The sequence below is a fragment of the Suricata suricatta genome, chromosome 5, assembly GCF_006229205.1.
Source record: "Suricata suricatta isolate VVHF042 chromosome 5, meerkat_22Aug2017_6uvM2_HiC, whole genome shotgun sequence".
NCBI classification, from domain to species: Eukaryota; Metazoa; Chordata; class Mammalia; order Carnivora; family Herpestidae; genus Suricata; species Suricata suricatta.
Window position 1 is genome coordinate 8,532,014 of NC_043704.1, and position 20,479 is coordinate 8,552,492.

General features: G+C 43.7%; 1 protein-coding gene across 4 annotated transcripts in view; it reads left to right on the forward strand.

The window, feature by feature from the left end:
- Positions 1-20,479, forward strand: part of ERG (ETS transcription factor ERG) — a 250,245-nt gene that overhangs the window by 206,481 nt on the left and 23,285 nt on the right. For all 4 annotated transcript variants that reach the window (XM_029938944.1, XM_029938946.1, XM_029938947.1 and 1 more), the window contains one exon: positions 3,596-3,747. In XM_029938944.1, coding sequence (XP_029794804.1) covers positions 3,596-3,747 — 152 coding nt within the window. The remainder of the gene's footprint in view (positions 1-3,595; positions 3,748-20,479) is intronic.

Below are 20,479 nucleotides of genomic sequence, written 5' to 3' on the forward strand. Positions count from 1 at the left end.
AATAAGTAAAAAACATTTAAAAAAATCAAAAGCAATACATTGAACATCCAAATCCTTATCATGTTAGCATAGAGATCACATGAGTCTGTATTCTAGGCAGGGCTTTCAACCAGTGGAGTACCAAACTGCTTCTGGAAGTTTCTCCCTGACCACTTGCAAGCCTCAGAAATGCACAATTTATGTGAAGCTACCAGTGTGTAAGCCGGGAAACAGATTTCCGCAGAGTGTGGGTCTTTTCTTCTTATACCTGCGCCAAGAACTGACAATCTATTTATTGTGAGACTTCTAAATATACACTTTTCAGTTCTCTGAATCACATTGAGACTTTTTTCCTTAAGTAAAGCAGTGTCTGAATATGCATCCTCTGAAAAAATATTCTTCTCCAGGAATCACCTCTATTTCTTATCAGTTTTTTTTTCTTTTATATGTGTCTTCATTGGGTCCCATACCTGCCGTGCCTGGGAATGAACTCACCCTGGGGCTCCCGGGGCTATAATGATGTCCTCGAATGGGAATTGTGCAAATATTGCCATGCATGGCTTACCCCGGGGTAACAGATGATCAGGGAGTTCTCAATGCCTTCCTGAAGTTCAGGTCTATTTCTCTTTGTAGGGACAACGTCTTCCCTTTTCTTGGTGGGGGTCCTCTGTGCAGAGGCTAGAAGCACAGATGGGAGTTAGGCTGCCCAGCTTCAAGTTTTCATTCTGACCTCTCCTGGCTCTGCAACCTGAGAAAATCCCTTCTCGTTGGTGTACTTGGCTTATGCTTCTGCAAAATGGACAGGATGTGTGCACCTGCTACCTCAGGCTATTGTGAAGACTGTTAATGGTTAGGCTCTCAGGACAAGGTCCACACTTACGTGTGCTCTTCTTGGGCTGTTAGAATTCCCCAGAGAATACGCCAGGGGAAATGACTGACAAGTGAGAACAGAACAGCCAGGGCCCCTTGTAGCCACTATGTGTTGATGACCTGCTTGGAGTTCAGCATGTCAGTCACCTGTGGACTGACCCTCTCTTCTCTCTGAGGCTGGAGTTCCTTTAGTGTTGTTGTTGTTGTTGTTGTTGTTGTTGTTTTAAAACTATTGGAAATGATCAAAAACATGGTTCCATTCTTCCTCCAAAGCTAAAATAAAATGCAATTGAAAAAAATGATTTTTTTTTCACTGTCTTGAAGGTGCAGCTTTTGAAAATAGGGTCTGGGGGCCGTTTTGTTTTGGTTTTGGTTTTTTGGTTTTTGCTTGTTTTTGTTTTTTTGTTTTCAATGAAAAGTGAATGGGAAAGCTTAGCCTTCTTGCTGGAGAAGAGAGAACTTACAGTGCCTGGTGTACAGCAGGCATTCAATAAAAATGGTCTAAATGGATGAGTGAATGGGTGAACCTCCAACACTCATCCTGGACTTTATGGTTGTCACCAGAGTTATGCTCATCCACTGAACAGCATCTGAATTCTTTTCCTTGAAGAACCAAAGCTTCTAGACTCGTCCCCTAGTCCCTAGTAACTTCTCTCCTTGAGGCAAATAGACCAAAACACACACCTTCCACTCAACTGATGGAATTTTCCAGAGGGATAGGAAACTAAGTATCAAGTGAAGACATTCCATGTTGTGATATTAGGATGGGTCTTTTACAGATAAGTGTCTGGAGCCAGGAAAAGTAGCATCAGGAGGAAATAGGCATGTGTAGGCAGCAGTGGAAATCTAGACAATCCGCACCATGGGAACTCAGACTGTTATTGTTTATAAAGTTCCTTCGTGTTAGTACAGCTGTGGGGAGGCCATGAAACATGGCCATGTATTTCCAGGCGCATGGTAGGGCCTTAGTCCTGTGACCCTGACCATAATCTTTATCCATAGATGTACCTCTGCCTTCCTCACGGTCAGCCCTGAGCTCCCTCATCATCACCAGGCCCGTGTACAAGCAATGCTGAGGGGAGCGTGTTTTCAGTGATGTAAAGATGCTGAATGAACTCTTTTCCAGGGCACTCTTTCCCTTCCTGTCTACACCACTGCCAGCGCTTTGGCTCTTGAATGACCTTCTCCATCCCACTCCAGGCCCGTTCCACCCAGAGAGTGCCCTTCTGCCCCAAATAGTTTTGGTCTTCTCAAGCTTGGAGGTCAAGTCTGTGCCAGGCCCATAGTTCCAGGATTCCACAAGTTGGGTGCGGAGCTTCAACTAGAGAGGTATGGAGGAGACCAACAAAAGTTCATTGGAGTGGAGCCCACAACCTCAACACCTTAGGCACTGGGAGAGAAGCCCAACATCCAGTGGAGATTTGGAGATTCCAAAGAGTATGAAAATCCTGTATGGGGTAGATCTTGAGGGGCAATTTCCGGGTATCCACCTTAGAAGATGTAGCCCAACTATCAAGACCCCTCATCTGCAGTGGTCTCGAAGTTAATGACCTGTGGGCCAACCTTCTAAAAGGCATTCACATATTTTTCTGTTTCCTGGCTACGTTGGATTTTTCCTTTTGGGAGTTTCCCTACTAGATATGATTTCACTAAATATATTTATAGTCCCTTTCTTCTTTTTCCAGAAAGAAGGCAGGTTTGTCTTTATCCGAATGGCTGTGGCTGCCTTCCTGAGAGTAGCCCCTGTGAGTGGCTGGCGGAGGGCCAGCCACTGAGTCCTGTCAGCATCCATCCTCCTGGCTGGTTTCACACCTCATCCCGACCCCTAGGGGCTGCTCAGTCCACTCTTGGGCCGCCTCCCAGGCCGCCGGCCTGCCTCTGTCTCTGCCCTGCCTTCCTGTGTCTCGGCTAGGGACAGTGTGAGCCTCCGAAGCTCCATATCTCAAGATTGGCTGTAGAGATTTGAAATTGAGCACAAGGATTTCATTCTGAGGTTTTGAAGGGGAACATTGTTGTAGGATAAACCTTGCAGAGTACCGTCTGAGCTGGGGTCACCTCTGAGCATACGGGTACATGGCCTGTTTACAATCACACAGAGAGGACCCTGGTGGTCATGGTTCCCTGCAAGTGTTTCCAAACAGCTATCACCAGTGGAGTTTTGACATGACAGTTTCAGAAGTGCCGCTTAAGAAGCAAGCCAGCTGTCAGCTTGCTCCCCCTGCGCTGCCCTGGGCTTCACCCGAGGGTGGGCGGCACACTAGTGCCCCCGGGCTGGTGTAGCAAAATACCACAGACCAGGGGTCTTAGGAGACGCAAATTTATTAATTTATTTCCCACAGTTCTGGAGGCTGGAAATCCAAGGTCAAGGTGCCGGCAGGGCCAGGGTCTGGGCTATGGACAGCCACCTTCTCAGTGTATCCTCAGTGGCAGAGAGAGAGAGGGAGAGTCCTCTGGCTACATCCACTTCTCCTGAGGGGACTAATCCCGACACAGGGGCCTCGCCGTCATGACCTCATGTAACCACCTGCCAGAAGCCCCACTTTCGAATACTGCTCCACTTCTCAGGGCTTTAGGAAGGGAGCTTGACGGGACACGGTCATTCAGCCCCAAGCAGACATCGTATTTGCCCATTGACTCTTCTCTCCTCCCGTCTTCATCAGCCTCTCCCCACCATGCCCTTCCTCGGTCCACAGGTAGGCCGGGTGGCAGCAATAATGGAGAATTTATTTATCTTCTTCTCCTTCAGAAACTCCCCGGATGAATGCAGCATGGCAAAAGGTGGGAAGATGGTGGGCACCCCAGACACCATCGGCATGAATTATGGCAGCTACATGGAGGAGAAGCACATGCCGCCCCCGAACATGACCACGAACGAGCGGAGAGTGATCGTCCCAGCAGGTCAGATGCCCCTAGAGCACTTTGCCTTCCTGCCTCTGGCTTCCAGCGCCCCCAGTGGCCTGGAGGAATGGTTGTAAATACAGGCTCCATCCACCTTTGGGGCAATGTCAATGGAATGTGTGTGTGTGTGTGTGTGTGAGAAAGAGAGAGAGAGAGAGAGAGAGAGAGCGAGAGCGAGCGAGAGGGAATGGAAACCCATGAAAAATGACCTTTCAAGAGAAGAATTGCCCTTTCTTTGAGATTATTTGCTGCTAAATATCCTTCTTTTTAAAATTTTATTTATTTTTGACAGAGAGAGGAAGAGAACGCATGGGGGAGGGACAGAGAGAGACAGAGAGAGAGAGAATCCCAAGTAGGCTTTGCATTGTCAGTGGAAAGCCCACCACAGGGCTTGATGTCACAAACCATGAGATCATGATTTGGGCTGGAATCAAGAGTTGGGCATGTAACTGACTGAGCCACGAAGGCGCCCCTAAATATTCTTCTTTTTAATAAAGTGCTACATTTTCATCCTACATGCTTTTGAAAAAAAAAAATCTCTTCTGGCAAAATAAAATTCCAGCGATCCCTGGTCTGTCATTCAGATTCCGAGAACCAGAGTGATTCTTTGCCATAGAGTAATTCTAAACTCAAACCAAAAAACAATATCCCTAAATTTGAGGAAAATGCCAGGAACTCACTTGTTTAGCAGAAACTGAAGGTGATAGGAAAGCTGACTTTTCAGTGGAAATGAGCTGCAGAAATCCAAAAATTCCACGACCACCATCACTGCTCTGTGGGTCCTCACTAGGTGTCAGAGTTTTGGGTAAGCAGTTTGAAGACACCATTTCATGATATCTTGGAAAACAGGAATTCTTTTTTTTTTAATTTTTAATGCTTATTTATTTTTGAGAGACAGAGACAGAGTGTGAGCAAGGGAGGGACAGAGAGAGAGGGAGACACAGAATCAGAAGCAGGCTGTCAGCACAGAGCCCAATGTGGGGCTCGAACCCACAAACAATGAAATCATGACCTGAGCCAAGTCGGATGCTTGACTGACTAAGCCACCCAGGCACCCCTTGGAATATAGGAATCCTTATCATGATTTCCCCCATGAAGAAAATAGAGCTCCCAGGGGTCAACTAACTTCTTCCAGGGACTACAGTTGATAGGAGGCCAAGTTAATCTTCAGACGGGGCTGCCCCTGTGGTTTTCTTCCTGTAGGTGCTGGATTAAATCTTGGCTCCTGACACAGCCCCCGTGGGCTCCCCTCTGTCACTCCATGCAGCCCTCTGGTCACCCCGTGGCTCAGCCTCAGAGGCTTGGACTCGGTGTCACTTCAGCCTGAAACCCTTGATTTCAACTAGTTCTGTCTTTCACAAGGGCTCGGTGCAAGTGTCTCCTCAGAGACAACTCTGCCACTCCACATACTGACCTCAACCCCCTACGCCTTACTTGTCTCCCAGTTGTCACTCCACTGTCCACTCGTGAGCCTTTACTTAGTGACTTCCTCCTTCAATACAATTAAGCCCCATAGAGGCCCAGTGTCCATGGCCAATCCAGCGCTGGCCTGCAGTAGGTGCTTGATGAATAGCAATGGAGGGAAGAATGGATGAAAGCTGCCCATACATGGGTGAAGTCCACATAGACTTGGTACTGTCTTGCTCCTGGGGTCACCTCAATTCATCTCTGTGACATGGGCTGGCCAGCAGGCTCAGATCACTCAGGATGTGAGCCTCATTTCACCGTCCCTTTTCCAGCATGCCACTACTTTCCTGGACTTCCAGCACCTTCCAAATAGAGTACACAGTGCACACTGCTTGGCAGAATGTCAGGCTTGGGTCCATGGCCCAGGCTACTCCCCAGGGCTGTTGCTGGGAGGTGGCTTTCAGCAAAAGAGCTTGAGGCTGATGGATGTGGTTGATATGAAAGACATCATCCTTCATGGCCATCTCTCACCGGGAGGCGTGTTGTGAGACTTTTATAGGAGACAGCAGAGATGCAGCCTTATGTGTCCCCAGTAACAGGGACAAGACAGGTTTTGATGGTGACCGAAAGGCAGTTGACCTCTGTAGGGAAGCCCCCCATTTGGTTTGATCATAGCATCTGGGTTGCTGACCCAAAACTCGTGACTTGTTCCTGGGCCATCGAACAGAAGGCCATTCCAGCTGAGTGGGAACCTTAGGGAAATGCAGATGTCTGAAGCGTGCACCCTGGACATGGAGTAACTAAAAAAGGCTGGAGAGCAGCCTCCTGGCAAAGGGAGAAGAGGGCAAGAATGTTGTTGCCTCAGATGCTGTCTGGATATGAATAGGATGAGATACAAACCCAAAGGGCCGCCACCCACACCCGTCTCACCCTTAGCCTTGTTTCTGAAGAGTGTCACGTCTCCAATTCAGGCACAACAAGGTTTTCATTCATTCTCTAAGACCAAAGAATCCAGCTGAGGGAAGGCCCGTATTGAAAATTCTTGTCTGATTTCCTCAGAGAATCACAGACGCAGGAGGTAAAGCGTGATGCCTCGCACTGTTGACTGATGGGGTCATGGCTTCCGTCCTACAATCAGTGTGCTTTGATGTTGTCAGTATCATTTCCAGCCAGGGTCAGACTCGAGGCTTCTGCCTCGAGTAAAGTGCTCAGAAATCAGAAGAGCTATTTATTTGGGGAAGAGGCCAAGAACCAATGTAATCAAGTCAGAGCACCCACCATTCCCAGGGTATAGTAGGTGCTCATTAAATGTCAGCTGGATGGGTGGACCGATGGGCGTGCATATTGGCTCATATTTACGTTTCTGTGTCAACATTGATTTCATCCCCTGAAGAAAGGCCTCTTTCAGCCCTCCCTCCTTCAGTTGCTTCACGCCAAAGGCAGGCAGTTATTCGGCTGGTGGTGTTTGTAAGAGAGTAAGCTGTGGCTGATTTTGCAAGTTGTGAGTCTTTCAGTTATTGGTCAAGCTTCATGTATGTGTGCTCAGATGCAGACAGACTGAGGAACACACATGCCTACACCCACAGCCACTCCTGCCCACACGGCTACATTGCACAGTCCTGAGAATTCCCCAATGTGGCCATGAGATTGCAGGACCTGGGGGTGGCCCTGTGGCCACAGCCCTGGCTCTGTGCCATACCTCATTCAGGCACATCTTGGGCCTAGAATGTTCTGTGCACACAGATAGGATTCTCCAAACCTGGTCCCTCCTGCCACATGTAATGTCCCTTAGCTAAACACAGCAGTTGATGCTCATCAATGCAAATCATAAAGATTGTTGAAAAACATTATTTATTGCTAAGCATCTGCTTTTATTTTGTTTAAAATTTTTAAAAAATTATTTATTTTGAGGCAGAGGGGGAGGGGCAGAGGGGGAGAGACAGACGGAGAGAGAGAATCCCAAGTAGGTTCTGTGCTGTCAGCACAGAGCCTGAGGCGGGGCTCGATCTCACGAAACACGAGATCATGACCTGAGCCAAAACTCAGGAGTCTGGATGCTTAATGAACTGAGCCGCCCAGACTCCCGTAAGCAACTGCTTTTAAAATGTCAACTTTGAGATCTTGCACAGTTGCAAAAGGTGGGTGGCATTCGGCCCCAAGGTGTCAGGAGGCGTCAGTGAGAAGGGGATGCCTCAATCAGTACAGGACCAAGTGTCCGTAGGATAAGAAGGAAAGTAATGGCCCAGCTATTCATTCTGAGTCTAGAGAAAAATGTATTCCTTGGTTTGTCGTGAGGGAGGAACAGGGACATCAAGAGAAAAGCATTCCATCAGGGAGACCACGAGACATTCTGGGAAGCCTTGGCTTATGCCTTTTGTCCTGGAAAAATTTGTTGAGTAGTGCCTCCCCCTCTCCAAGTACACCAGTTGGACAATGTCACCTTTATACTCTTGTATCTATCTATCTGTCTGTCTGTCTGTCTATTTGGCCACATATCTGTATGTTTAAGTCTCCATCCCATGGTGTGGGCTGTTCCTTTCCCAGTTGCACATCACAGTGTCGTTCCATGAATGCAGTCTTAGGAGGAGGTGCACACGTGCAGCCTGGTGTGAGGGCACTCTGTTGTTTGGCTCAGCTGAATTTGAACACCGACTGGAGAATGTTTCTCTGGCTACAATCAGAACCACTTGCATCAGGATTCCCTGGGAGACTTGTGATTCCAAAATGCACATTTCCGAGTTTCCTGAGCCTGGGTGTGGGAAGGGCTGAGGATTCCACATCATTGATGCACTTTTTGGGTGACTTTCATGCATGATATGGTTTGAGAAGCTCTAACCGAAATAGAAGATGCTGAATACATTTTACCTGCATACACCTTACCTATTTTAAATAAAGGCATGCTGTGTTACTTTTCGAAGAGGAGGTGGCCGGGAAGAAATAACTGATAGTTTCACAATGATGTTCCAAACAATTTAAAAAACAAAGGAAGGAATTTCGTCTTCCTAAAGCTTCTTCTCCTTTAGGGTGTATTTTTGGGACCCATCATTGGTGGCACACTAATGTCACATTGTGTGTCAAACATACTCAAATAAAAATAATAAAATCAATAAGATGAGATAAAATGATAAAATAAAATAAAATAATAAAATCTGCAGAGACCATGCATCAATACATCCATAGTAAAACCCAGAACCGTTAAAGGCATGAAATGCAGTGTGGGAGAAGAGGAAACCTTGAGCTCCATCCTGACAGACTGGATTGATCATAGTATGAGGCTGGGAGGCATTTGGCTGCATTCCTAACAACGGCCAAGAGAGCTCAGGTACAAAGCAGGAATCTAACTTCCAGATGTTTCCATGTCTGCCTCCCCAATTCTGTGAACACAGAAGACTGTTTAGAAACAAATGGGTCCCCTCTGCACCAAGGAGCTAGTAATTCTAAAGAACCTAGGGTTCACAATGCCTCATGAAGCACCGCCATCAGGGACGCTGTCCCTCTGTGTACCGCATATCCCTCTGGAGGTCACTGTAACGTTTTCAGTATTGACTGTGTACTGGGTGATGTGCTGACCAGCAGGGCTAACAAAGAGGAAGGCAGCCTTCATCCACTGTTTTTACAAGTTGCAAAATGCTGACCAAAATGCAACAGGACCTCTGGTTTTAGCAGCTTCTATCATTTTGAAAGATTTTTTCCTCTTCTCTCTGTTTTCATTCCCTAGAATGGGTGCTAAAGCATTGGGCTTTTCAAACAGGTCTACTTTTATTTTCTAAATATCCACCTGGAGCACAAATCAGTAATCAGAAGTCTCAGAGAGAAAGAACTACCATATTCACTTCATCCCTCTGTTCATTCATTCACTGAGTGCTAACTGTGTTTTCAGTCACATGAATACAAGCTCTTATATGATTTAGGAGCCCTTTATGCTTGCCCACCAAACACTCATGGCTGAAACTACTGGTATTGTGTTTTCCTCAGATGCTCTGTACTGGGTCCCATCTACTCAATTCATGAAGTACTCACTGAGTCCTTATAACTCATATATCCATCACAGAGGAAGTGACCAAAACCTGTCAGAAGTAAATAAGACCCAACCACAGTGAAGTATGTAGTTCTGACAGGAGAGTGTGGGATTAAAAGCTCAGATGACTGATTCAGGCAAATGTTTCAAACATCTGAGGAATGAGATGGCTGGTCAAGAAAAGCTTCTTTTGTACCCTTCATGACATGATTCCTAAATTTTTTTGCAGCCTCCGCCATTTTTCTCTGCCACATCCTTCCTGCCCGCTCCCACCCCATCACTCTACTCTGATGCTTCCATCGCTGCAACCCAGTGCCTTCATAATGCTATTCCCTCTGATGGAATGCCCTTCCTCCTTTCTCTGCTACCAAGTCCTTCTGTGAGGCAAATCCACGTTGTCTAAGAAGCCAGCCTTGATCTTTTGGAAGCCTAATGGCTTCTTTTACAACATCTTCCCAATTCTTTTATTATCATGCTTTTTTTGTTTCATATTATATACTGGAATACACCTCATACTTACTTAAATATGCATATACTCATTTAATCTTCAGAAGGATTTGAGATGCCTTGTGAACTAAACTACTGGTAAACATGCAAACCAGACCACCGATCAAAAAGACATCAGGAATCAGTGCTGAGGCAATTAAAAATATCAATGGAAAACCAAAATCACATGAAAGAAGGAGGCAGCCATTTTGACCACATTTGACCACAAGCTTGGCCAAGATATTGTAGCCATGATTCCAGTATGGCTTTGAGCTTCCTGGCAGCCAAAATTAAAAGTCATGTGGGAACATAATCCCAGTTTTCACAAAAAAGTTTCACAAGGAATGCAGTGTTTTTCTCACTTCTGAGTCCTAAACATAGGATCCCTGGATGTTACACTCGGTGTCCACTGTAGAGGGGGCCATCTTTCTGATACAATTGCAGTACTGCATTTCACCAGCCCATTTCTTGTGACATCTATTGTGAATGGAGTGAATTACATTAGAGAATGGCTCAATGCAGACAGAGAACATGTGCCCAGCAGGAGTCTTTGCTGGTCTGGCTTATGGTAAAGTCAAGATTTTGAGTCCTTAGAGTGACAGAGGGCTCACATGGCTTTCACGTGATTCCTCCTACATAGGACATATCTAAGCTAGGGTTTGAGAGAAAATGAATACCAAGGGATAGAAGACTATACTCAATGACCAAGCTCAGAGGTTGGTCATTATTATGCTTTCATCTTCTTAGAGTTCATTATTTATGAGCTTGTCTATTCTATTAGATTGTGAGTTGGTGAATATGTCTTTTGCATTCTTAATCACCAGACAATGCAGCAAGATTGTAGCCTGTGTGCAGAGGTCAGTCAATGTGCATTTATTGAGTTCATGGTCATCCAGATTTAGTTAGGAGGAATCACAGAATCACAGGATTGGACGTCTAAGACTCTTGGTGATCTTAGTTCAACTTTGTATTAGGGTTTTTCAGAAAAACAGAACCAATCTCTCTCTCTCCTCCCTCCCCCACTTACCATTTATTTATTTATTATGAGGAACTAGCCCATGTGATATGCAGACTGAGAAGTCCCGTAGTCCGCAGTCTATTGTCTGCAAAATGGAACCCCAGTAGAGCCAATGGTGTAGATTTTAGTCTGAGTCTTAAAGCACAAAAGCCAGACACCTGAAGTAGATCAATGTCTCAGCTCAAACGTGAGGCAAAGGGAGCAAATCCCCCCTTCCTTCCTCCACTTTTTGGTTCCATTTGGGGCCCTGTGAGTTAGTTGATGTCACCCACCCACACAGGGGAGGACAGGCTATGAATTTACTCAGTCTTCCAATTCAAATGCTGATTTCTTTTGGAAACACCCTTACAGACACACCCAGAAATAATGTTTAACCAAATGTCTGGACATCCCGTGATTCAGTGAGGTTGACACATAGAACTATCATAAACATCTTCATTTAAACATGGGAACATGGAGCCCCAGCTAGAAGCCAAGCTGCTCTCTCAGGCACACTTGCACAAGTGGGTAAGACCAAAGCTGCTACCCACACCTGTGCTCACGTATACCTACAGAACTTGTTGGTAAGACTGCACATCTTTGTTTTACTTCATCATGCCATGACCCATGGGTCTCTCTCACCGTGTCTACCTTATGGAGTGTGTTTCTATAAGCTTCTATTTAAATTGCTTCTGTGCAACCAAGTCAAACAAGTAGTCAACCAAACCACCTACACCTTAACTCCTAAAGTCAATGTTAATTATATTCCTCAACTATGAGCTGGATAGTGATTGAGGAAACTGCCCTTGGGTTATATGTGTCACTGAAATCATAAATACAGCAGTGGTGGCACCTCCCGTCTGTCGAGTGCACACTGTTGTCAGGCACTGGGCTCTCTACTTTGTTGGTAAGGTACTATCTCATTTAAGCCTCCCAAGCACCCTATGGTGTAGGTACTATTTGTTATTCTCACTTTACAGATAAGGAAACTAAAGCTGGGGAGACCAAGATCATTGCTCAGGATGCCTCAGCCAATAATTTGGAGAGCCAAGTTTCTAACCCAGTTCTCTCTGACCCTAGAGTCTGAGTTCTCCTTCCCATGCTATCAAAATTCCCTATCAAAATTATGCAGGAGAGCCTGGTTGGCTCAGTTGGTTAAGCGTCTGACTTCAGCTCAGGTCATGATCTCATAGTTCATGAGTTCAAGCCTCATGTGGGGCTCTGTGCTGACAGCTCAGAGCCTGGAACCTGCTTTGGATTCTGTGTCTCCCTCTCTCTCTGCCTCTCCCCCACTCATGCTCTGTATCTCTCTCCTCTCTCAAAAATAAATAAACATTAAACATATTTAAAAAAATAAAAGAAGAAGAACACAGGAGGAGATAGGAAATTCAGGGACGTGTATGGAGTGAGGACCAAGATAAAACTCTGGAGACAGCAACATCTAAAAGATGGGCAAAGAAAGAAAACTGAAGCAGGAAGAAACTTTTAAGTGGAACAGGGCCTTGCATTTCTAAAACACAATGAGCATAAGCTCTGTTATCATGGAATGATGAAGGGGAGGCAACAAGGGAAGAAATGAAGAAAAACAAAATCCCAAAACTAGATAAACCACTCAAGAAGAGTTGAGAATGACTCCATCCAATGAAATATTTTGGTGCATCAGAATGTCAAAGATATGTCTTAGAGCCCAGCAAAAATAATTTAATCTTGTATTTTTGAATAAAAGACATAATGAAATTATTGATTCACAAGCAGGCTAAGGAGAGGCACATTTTCTTACAGTGTTTGCATTGTAGGGCACTACGTGATTAATATGTACAAGTAACATGTTGATAGTTGATTAAGTAACAGATGAATGAAATGGCGCATAGCATGAGCTAGGGCGATGGGTGCACTGGAAATGGAAAAGTTTTAAATAGGTAAAATATATGCCAAGAAGACTGTTGGTCCTAGTAAAATCTTGAGCGTAAAAGGAACTAAAGACAGTCCTTTGGCACAGCACCTGGAATCAGATACCCTTTGAGATGCACAGCTGAACTGGGAAGAAAGTCCGTGAGTTCCCAAGGGACTAAAAACAAAGAGAGAGCTGAAAACAGAGTACTTCACCCTCATGTTGGTCACAGGTGGCATGAGTGGGAGTGGGATACCAATGTCTACACCACAGGGATTTGGGTTTAAAGGGGCAGAAGATGAGGTATTGGGCTTGCACAAAGCAGAGAGTTGGATCCCCTCTCTCCTGCACCCAACTGTGTTTTCCAGCAACCCCAGACTGAAGATTTAAGCAGTAGTGGTCATGGGCTAATGATAACCTCAGACACCTGGAGGAAATACATATGAAGTCTTCCTGGACAGACATGTGTTCAGTCCAAACTTTACAGAATTTCTGCAGAAAGAGACACACCGAAGATGCCTCTGTGACTCCAAATTACAAAAACAAGAAGAAACAATCCACCTAGACCAAGATTCAGCAGAGACAACCGACAATGTGATTAAGCCCTCAAGAAATTTAGAAAATTGAAGTATGGGATTGAGAATCTAAAATAAGTAGATTTAAAAGTGGTTAAAAGAGGGAACCAAAAAGAGGGGCAAGACGTCACAGAAAATAACATGATTTTGAAGAAGCAAGAAGACTCCTAGAAACACAAAAAAGGATTTGAAGGTATCGGAAACTCAGTAGAAAGGTTAAACAGTTGATTTGAAAACACCAAAGACAGAATTAAAGAAAGTAGGCTTGCCATTGTTTTCAGAGCACATCACAGTGATGAAGAGATGGGACAAGGGAGAAAAGGTCAAGGGCAGGCAAGGGGCTCATGATAATGTGCTGTGTAGATCTAATAGAAGTTCCAGACAGGAGGTGAAAAAAGAACAGAAGATATGAAGTATTTGAACAGATAAAAAAAATGACTTCAAAGTTGATGTATAAGACCATTTTCCGAACACAGGGAGCATAAGACAGAGAAAGAGAAGTAAGAATAAGTCCACACTAATCACATTCTGCAAGACTGCAGAACACCAAAGACAAAGTACTTAAAAACCAACAAAGAAAAAAGATGGACTACCTGAAAATAATGCCAGTTACAAGGACAGCAAATTTCTCAATGAAACAGCACTGAGGCAGGAGAAAGTCTCCAGTGAGCTGAGAGAAACTGACAGAATTCTAGCTATCTTCTGGACTCTTCACTTTTTCTTTTCTTCTGCCTTAGACTCACTTAGTCATTTGGGAAAGCCAAATGAGTCCTTTAAAATCATGACTTTAAAATTAACTTCAGAAGAATATGTTGAAAATTACATTAAGAGTGCATTCTAATCCATTACGTAAATTGAGAAGGAAATAAAGATATTTTGAAACAAAGGATCAGAGTTTATTGTTAACTGACCCTCACTTCAGGAAATAACAAAAGATTTAATAAACAAAGAATATAGATCCTAGATGAGAGGAATGAGATAAGAAGAAAATGGGAGCAATGAAATTAGTTAATATAAGAACAGATCTACAGAGAAATGCCTGTAACAACAGCCTCCTAAGTAGGGAGCACACCCACAGGGTAGAATGAAAACATTGGACAACATCATCATACAGGATTAAGGGTGGATGATAAGAGTTCGAGACTTCTAAATTCATTGCTTTCTTTGGGAAAAGGATATATTTGATGATTAAATTTAGGTTTTGTTTCAAGATTCACAAGTAGAGAAATAGAACTAGACTGTTAAGCAGCCAAACCAGAAGAGAAAGAATGTTAGCCATTTTGACAATAAATTATATATATTTTTTAATTTTTTAATGTTTTTTAAAATTTATTTTTGAGAGACAGAGCGAGCAGGGGAGGGTCAGAGAGAGAAGGAGATACAGAATTCGAAGCAGGCTCCAGGCTCTGAGCTAGCTGTCAGCACAGAGCCTGATGCGGGGCTCGAACCCACAAACTGTGAAATCATGACCTGAGCCAAAGCCGGACGCTTAACCAACTGAGCCAATCAGGTGCCCCGGCAATAAATTATATTTAAAAAATAAAAATAAAAAATACTCCAAAGTCAGTTAAGTGCTGTTTTCTAAAGCATCTAACACAAATAAAGAATGACAGAAAACAGATGGAATAATATGTACTAATCAAATTCTAATCAAAACAAACATGACAAAAATGGAAATAGAAAGCAGAAAGTATTATTGGAGATAATTGATGATTAATACATAATCAAAAAGCCTACATTCATGAAAACTATATAACAGTGATGAACCTGTATATAGCTAATAACTTAGCCTCAAAATACATAAAGAATTATAAGGAAAAAAGACAGACTCACTTTGGGTGAGAGATTTTAATTTGCCTTTTGCAGCAGTTGATAGATCAATGACATAAAAATTAGGTGTACGTTACCAATTTTGGTCCAATGGTTATTTATGGAAACCTACACCTACAATTAGAGAATATGCATTCTTTGTAAACTCTCCAAGGATATTTGCAGAAATTGACCATACACTATGCCATCAAAAAAGAACAACTGGATAAAAGAATGAAAGAAAATCAGTGTCATTTAGACCTCATCCACTGGCTAATTCACTAATTAAAAAAATTAGAAATCAATGATTATCAAAATGATAACTGAGCCTCGTCTATAAATTAGGAAATTAAAAGTTTCAGAAACAGCCTTGAGTGTAGGCTTTTTGAGTTCAAATTTCAGTCTGTGGTACCGGGAAACCCCAAGTGAAGCCAGTTCCCATCTATTGAGCCTGCTTTATAAATGTAAAGTGTCTCCCTACAAGGAGACAAAATGTTAAATCTTATTTTTTCAGGCTTTTAAGTGTCTTGGACAGCAGATTGGCAGACTTGCCCAGGGCTGGGTTTTATAAACAAAGATTTCATAGGGTTCTGATACGGCTTGGAGATACATTTTATGTTTTCGATCTTTTTTTATCTGGAAGCCAATATTTCACACTGACGTTGTTCAAGAAAAATGTCACTCAGGGCTTAAATTTTCACCAGTTTGACTCTTGCTTAACCTTACTTTTATTCATTCTTCTGGCAGGGGGTGGGGTGGTCTGAAACAGGATGTTTGCCTGCATGAGGTATTCTGTTTCACTAAGATGCAGTAGGTCTTCGGCAATGCAATATCCTTTTGCCTGATTTAAATATCTACTTAATATTTTCCTGGCAGCTGTGGAACTCTACCAGGTCAGAAAACAGTTTCAGGGAAATGTAAAAATAATTTCAGCCCTCCACCCACGCACTGCTTGCCACTCCCCCCGCCCCCACCAGCAGTAATTTAAATGGTGCAACTCCTGACCTCTGTGCTTTGCTCTTATTACTTTTCTTTTCATTTAAATTTACTGAAATAGCGTTGGTCAAGCTGGTGGATATTAATTGAAGATACAAATAGGAGGCTTCAGAGAGAGATGACTTCTTTTTCCCTTTTCCCGTGGACTGTGGGGGCTTACCATTTTGATGTCCGTGAAATGTGGGCTGATGACACAGATGTTTTCAAAACAATGAGACTGGAGGCTAAAAACAAAACAACTTATCTTCAGGGGTTCATAATTCATCTGACAGAAAGCACCTCCAAAATCTTCTCAAAATAAAGCGATAAATTAGACTTCTGCATTTAAAGGAAGAGGCTGCCCTGTGATAATAGATTGTTTATTTCATCTCCGCAGAGTTTATGATGTGAAATCCAGCGTGCGGATGCATTATTTCTCCACGATAGGTTACTGTTGACAAAGTGCGTCCACGGACATTATCTCCTTTACTTTTCTATTCCCCTGACATTTCACTTAATTACCCATCGAAGAAGGAAATGCATTCCAGAGAGGTTAACATTTACATCTACTAAATGTTTGAATCAGAACCTAAATTCTGGCTCCCAATAAAACCTTTTATTTGACCACCAAGTTTGGGGTGCTTAAGGGAATTATAATTTGATGCCTCAGACATTTTCAAGGACTCAGTGATTTCCTGGATCATCAAGTCCAGCCTTCTTAGTGAGACATTTACGGCTCCCTTTGATCAGACCCTGACTTTCATCTCCGTCCTCCTCTATTTGTGTGCTCATTCTGAAATTCTCCACTGTAGCCAGCACCCCCAGTTTCTCCCTTCTCCTTCAATACTTCGGGTGTTTCATGCCACAGCTATGAAGCTGGCCATATGCTGTTCTCATGAACGATAGGGCTTCAGTGCTGTCACTCTAATTCTGTCAAACCCTTTTCATTAACCCAGCCTCAAGCCAAGCCCTTCTGGTGAAAAGTTTACCTTTTCCTTGACATTTCTTTCTCCTGGCTGCCTCAGAATATATACTCATGTGTATAGCAAATGCTCAGTAACTCTTCTGTGAGTTAACTTAATCTTAGTCCTTGCCCTATGGGAGTCATGCCTTAGGTCTTGAATTCTGCATATTGTTTTATGGAAGAGAAAAAGCAGGCTCTGTCATGAGGTTAGGTATGGGTTCTGAGCTCACTGGTCTCTGGAGGCGGAAAGATGTGGAGTGGCACACCTAAACATAGGCAAAGGTGATACCCTGACTGGGGTTCATTCTGTGGCCCCCTCCCCTTTCTCCTTCACATGCATAGTTGAGAGTTGGAGAAGGAGGTAAGGTCTGTTGAATCTTGTGGGACCTTGTGAGCCCCTTCAGTGACAGCAGGGTGGGACAGAAGATGAAAGCTTTGCTGACATACCATGAACCATAGAGGATACCCAAGAGATGCTATTGGGCTCTCTATGGAGTTGAAGGGTGAGCTGGGACCCAACACATTGACTTGAACTCTCCAAGATGCTACCTAACACTGCAGCATTGATGCCTAGGCTGGGTAGCTGGGGTGGGTGGGGCTCACTGTGGTGCTGTCATTGGTGCAGGGATTGGGTTTTCTGTCTTGCGGCTACCTCCCTACCCAGAGGGTCATAATAAGCACTTACCCCTCAAGAACATTGAGAACAGATGCCCAAAACAGGTGGTGAGTGTAGGTGAGAGGGCAAGAAGGGAATAGTGTTGCAGGCAGTGGGTGGTGTTTGGGCATGGGGTGTATGTGGCTGTAGGATGACAGGATGGGGAATGGTTGAGAATAACACCTAGGAAGACACTGGGACCCAGAAAACTAAGTGTCCCATGCTTTGTGTTGAGGAGATTGGCCTTGTCCCTTGAAAAGAGTTCTCTATTATGATACCTCCAGAGTTGGTCTGGAAAAATGGTGCCCCAAGGATAGGTCAGAAAGGAGTATCCTTATTTACTCTATCAAATGGCCACAGTCTTTGGTTATAAACTTATAGGACAGGGTCTGGCAACCCAGTCCCAAACAGATGTAGGAGTAACACAACTTTGGGTATCTTTATTCTTTTCAAATGAAGCAATCCCCATTAATCAACTGTATAAAAGAGAGGTTAAAATTTTATACCCTTGAAAGTTTTATAGAAACACCTGAAAAATATGCATATATTTAAATCCTTTGTAGGATCCTGGGGCTCCTGGGTGGCTCAGTAGGTTAAGCTTCCTACTTCGTTTCAGGTCATGATCTCACGGTTTGTGAGTTTGAGCCCTGCGTCGGGCTCTGTGCTGACAGCTCAAAGTCTGGAGCCTGCTTCAGATTCTGTGTCTCCCTCTCTCTCTGCCCCTCCCCTGATCATTCTCTTTCTCTCTATCTCTCTCAAAAATAAATAAACATTTAAAAAATTTTAAATCCTTTGTAGGATCCTGTTTTGATTTTGAAACAGAGCAGAATGCATTTTTATAAACAATTTTTTAAACTTACGTTTTACATGTGTATTGGAGAAATAGGAGAAAATACAGGTTAGTGAAAAAGAAAAAAAAAATCTAAAACTCTCCACCGCTTTTCCCCCAGAGTTGGCACTTGACATCTTGCTACATAGCTCTCCAAAATTCTTTCTATGGATATATTTACATTTCTTTGCAAAGTATAATTATGCTTCAATAATGTTTTCAGACTTTCAATGTAATTCACTTTGAGCATTTGTTTGTATTAATATATTCTGCAGTATTATTTTAGTTTTCAAGCATCACAGGAACATACCTAATGTCCCACAACTTAACTCGTTTTCTTTCGGTTGGACATTTAGGGTGTTTCCAATGTTATGTTATTATAAACAACACTACAAAGAACATCCTTGAAAATAAATCATTGCACACATCCTCTATTATTTCCTTACGATAAATTTCTAGGAGTGGGATTTTTAGTTCAGAGACACAGTTTTTTAAAGACGTTTAAATGAATCACCGAATTGTTAGTTGGAAAGGTGGTAGTGATTTATAGCCATTCCAGTGGTAGAGGAGAAGAACCGTTTCACCAACCCACAGTGAGAACGTTAGAAATAATAACAATACAGATAAAAGAATTGGTCTCTGGGGTCTCGCCCATGAGTCCCTGAAAGGAAAGTTGAATAAGCTATGACAGCCCTGGCCTTAGTGAGGGAAATGGATGAACAGCACACCAAGGGACCACAGAGGAGATGAGGCTTCTATTTGTTAGCTGTCTTCCTCAGATGTCATTTTACTATTTTAACATGAACCCGGTGACTTTCAGGAAGATGCTTACATAGCATTTACAAAATATCTAGTTCTACCATTAAGAGGAGAAAATGCACTCCCAGAATGAACTGACTCCTGGGAAGTAGTTACTCATGTGCCCACCCCCCCCCCAGTAGTCACTCTAGGCCATATAAGGCAGAAAAAAAATAAAATAAAAATACGAAGGGCAGGACAGTGGACGGGAGGAACTTCTGTCTAAGAGCCTGTGACTGTACTCTGCACAGAATTGAGGAGGATGAGGGTATGAATTGTGCATCATTAAATATAATCTGGGTCTACATAATGAGGAATTATGACAGGGCCATGAGAAAAAAAAAAGGAGAAGAAGGAGGAGGAGGAGGAAGAAGAAGAAGAGGAAGAGGAAGAGGAAGGAGAAGGAGAAGGAGAAGAAGGACAAGAAGGAGAAGAAGAAGAAAGCAAGACCTTCTAATAAAACCAGTCTGGGGTTTTGACCATTTTTATCTCTGAAGGTAAAACCCTGACCCTGTGGCCACTAGCCTTCTGCACTTTCATGGTGGACAAAGTTACCCTTCCGTGTACCCACTCAGTTTTCGCAGATGACCAAAGTGTTCCCGTGTGTTGGGATGACAGAGGAATAAGCACACCTTCCTGTCGTTTCCGGTTTTGTAGATGATGTTCTCTTTGACACAGAACCTAGGCTCTCCTTGCCTTCAGATTCTGTGTGCTGATTGCTGATTGAGAGAATGAGGGTTGCCAAACTGGTTGAAATCCTCTAGCAGCCTGGAAAATTGAGCAAGTACTTGCCCTATGACCCAGCAACTCCACATATGGGTACCACCTTCAGGCCAGCACTTCGCCATGCTTAACCTGCACGTGGATCATCTCGAGGTCTCATGAAAATGTAGGTGGGGAGGGGTGCCTGGGACTCTGCACCTCAAAGTCGATGCTGCTGGAGCCCAGGACCACACTTAGAGCAGTGAGGCCCTATGGGGGATGGTCTCAACCTCAGCTTCACTTGAGAGTTTAGCTGAGGAGCTTTTCACAGTTTCGATGTCCAGGGCTGCCCTCCAGCAGAATTAGAATCTCTGTGGGTGAGATTTCGACTCAGGTCGTGATCTCACAGATCGTGGGTTCGAGCCCCATGTGGGGCTCTGTGCCAATGGCTGGGAGCCTGGAGCCTGCTTCAGATCCCGTGTTTCCTTTTCTCTCTGCCCCTCCCCTGCCAGATCTCTGTCTGCTGTCTCTGCCTCTCAAAAATTATAATAAACATTAAAATAAAAATTTCAAAAAAATAAAAGCAGAAACCACACACATAGTCGATAGGGTAAAAGCATTCAGAT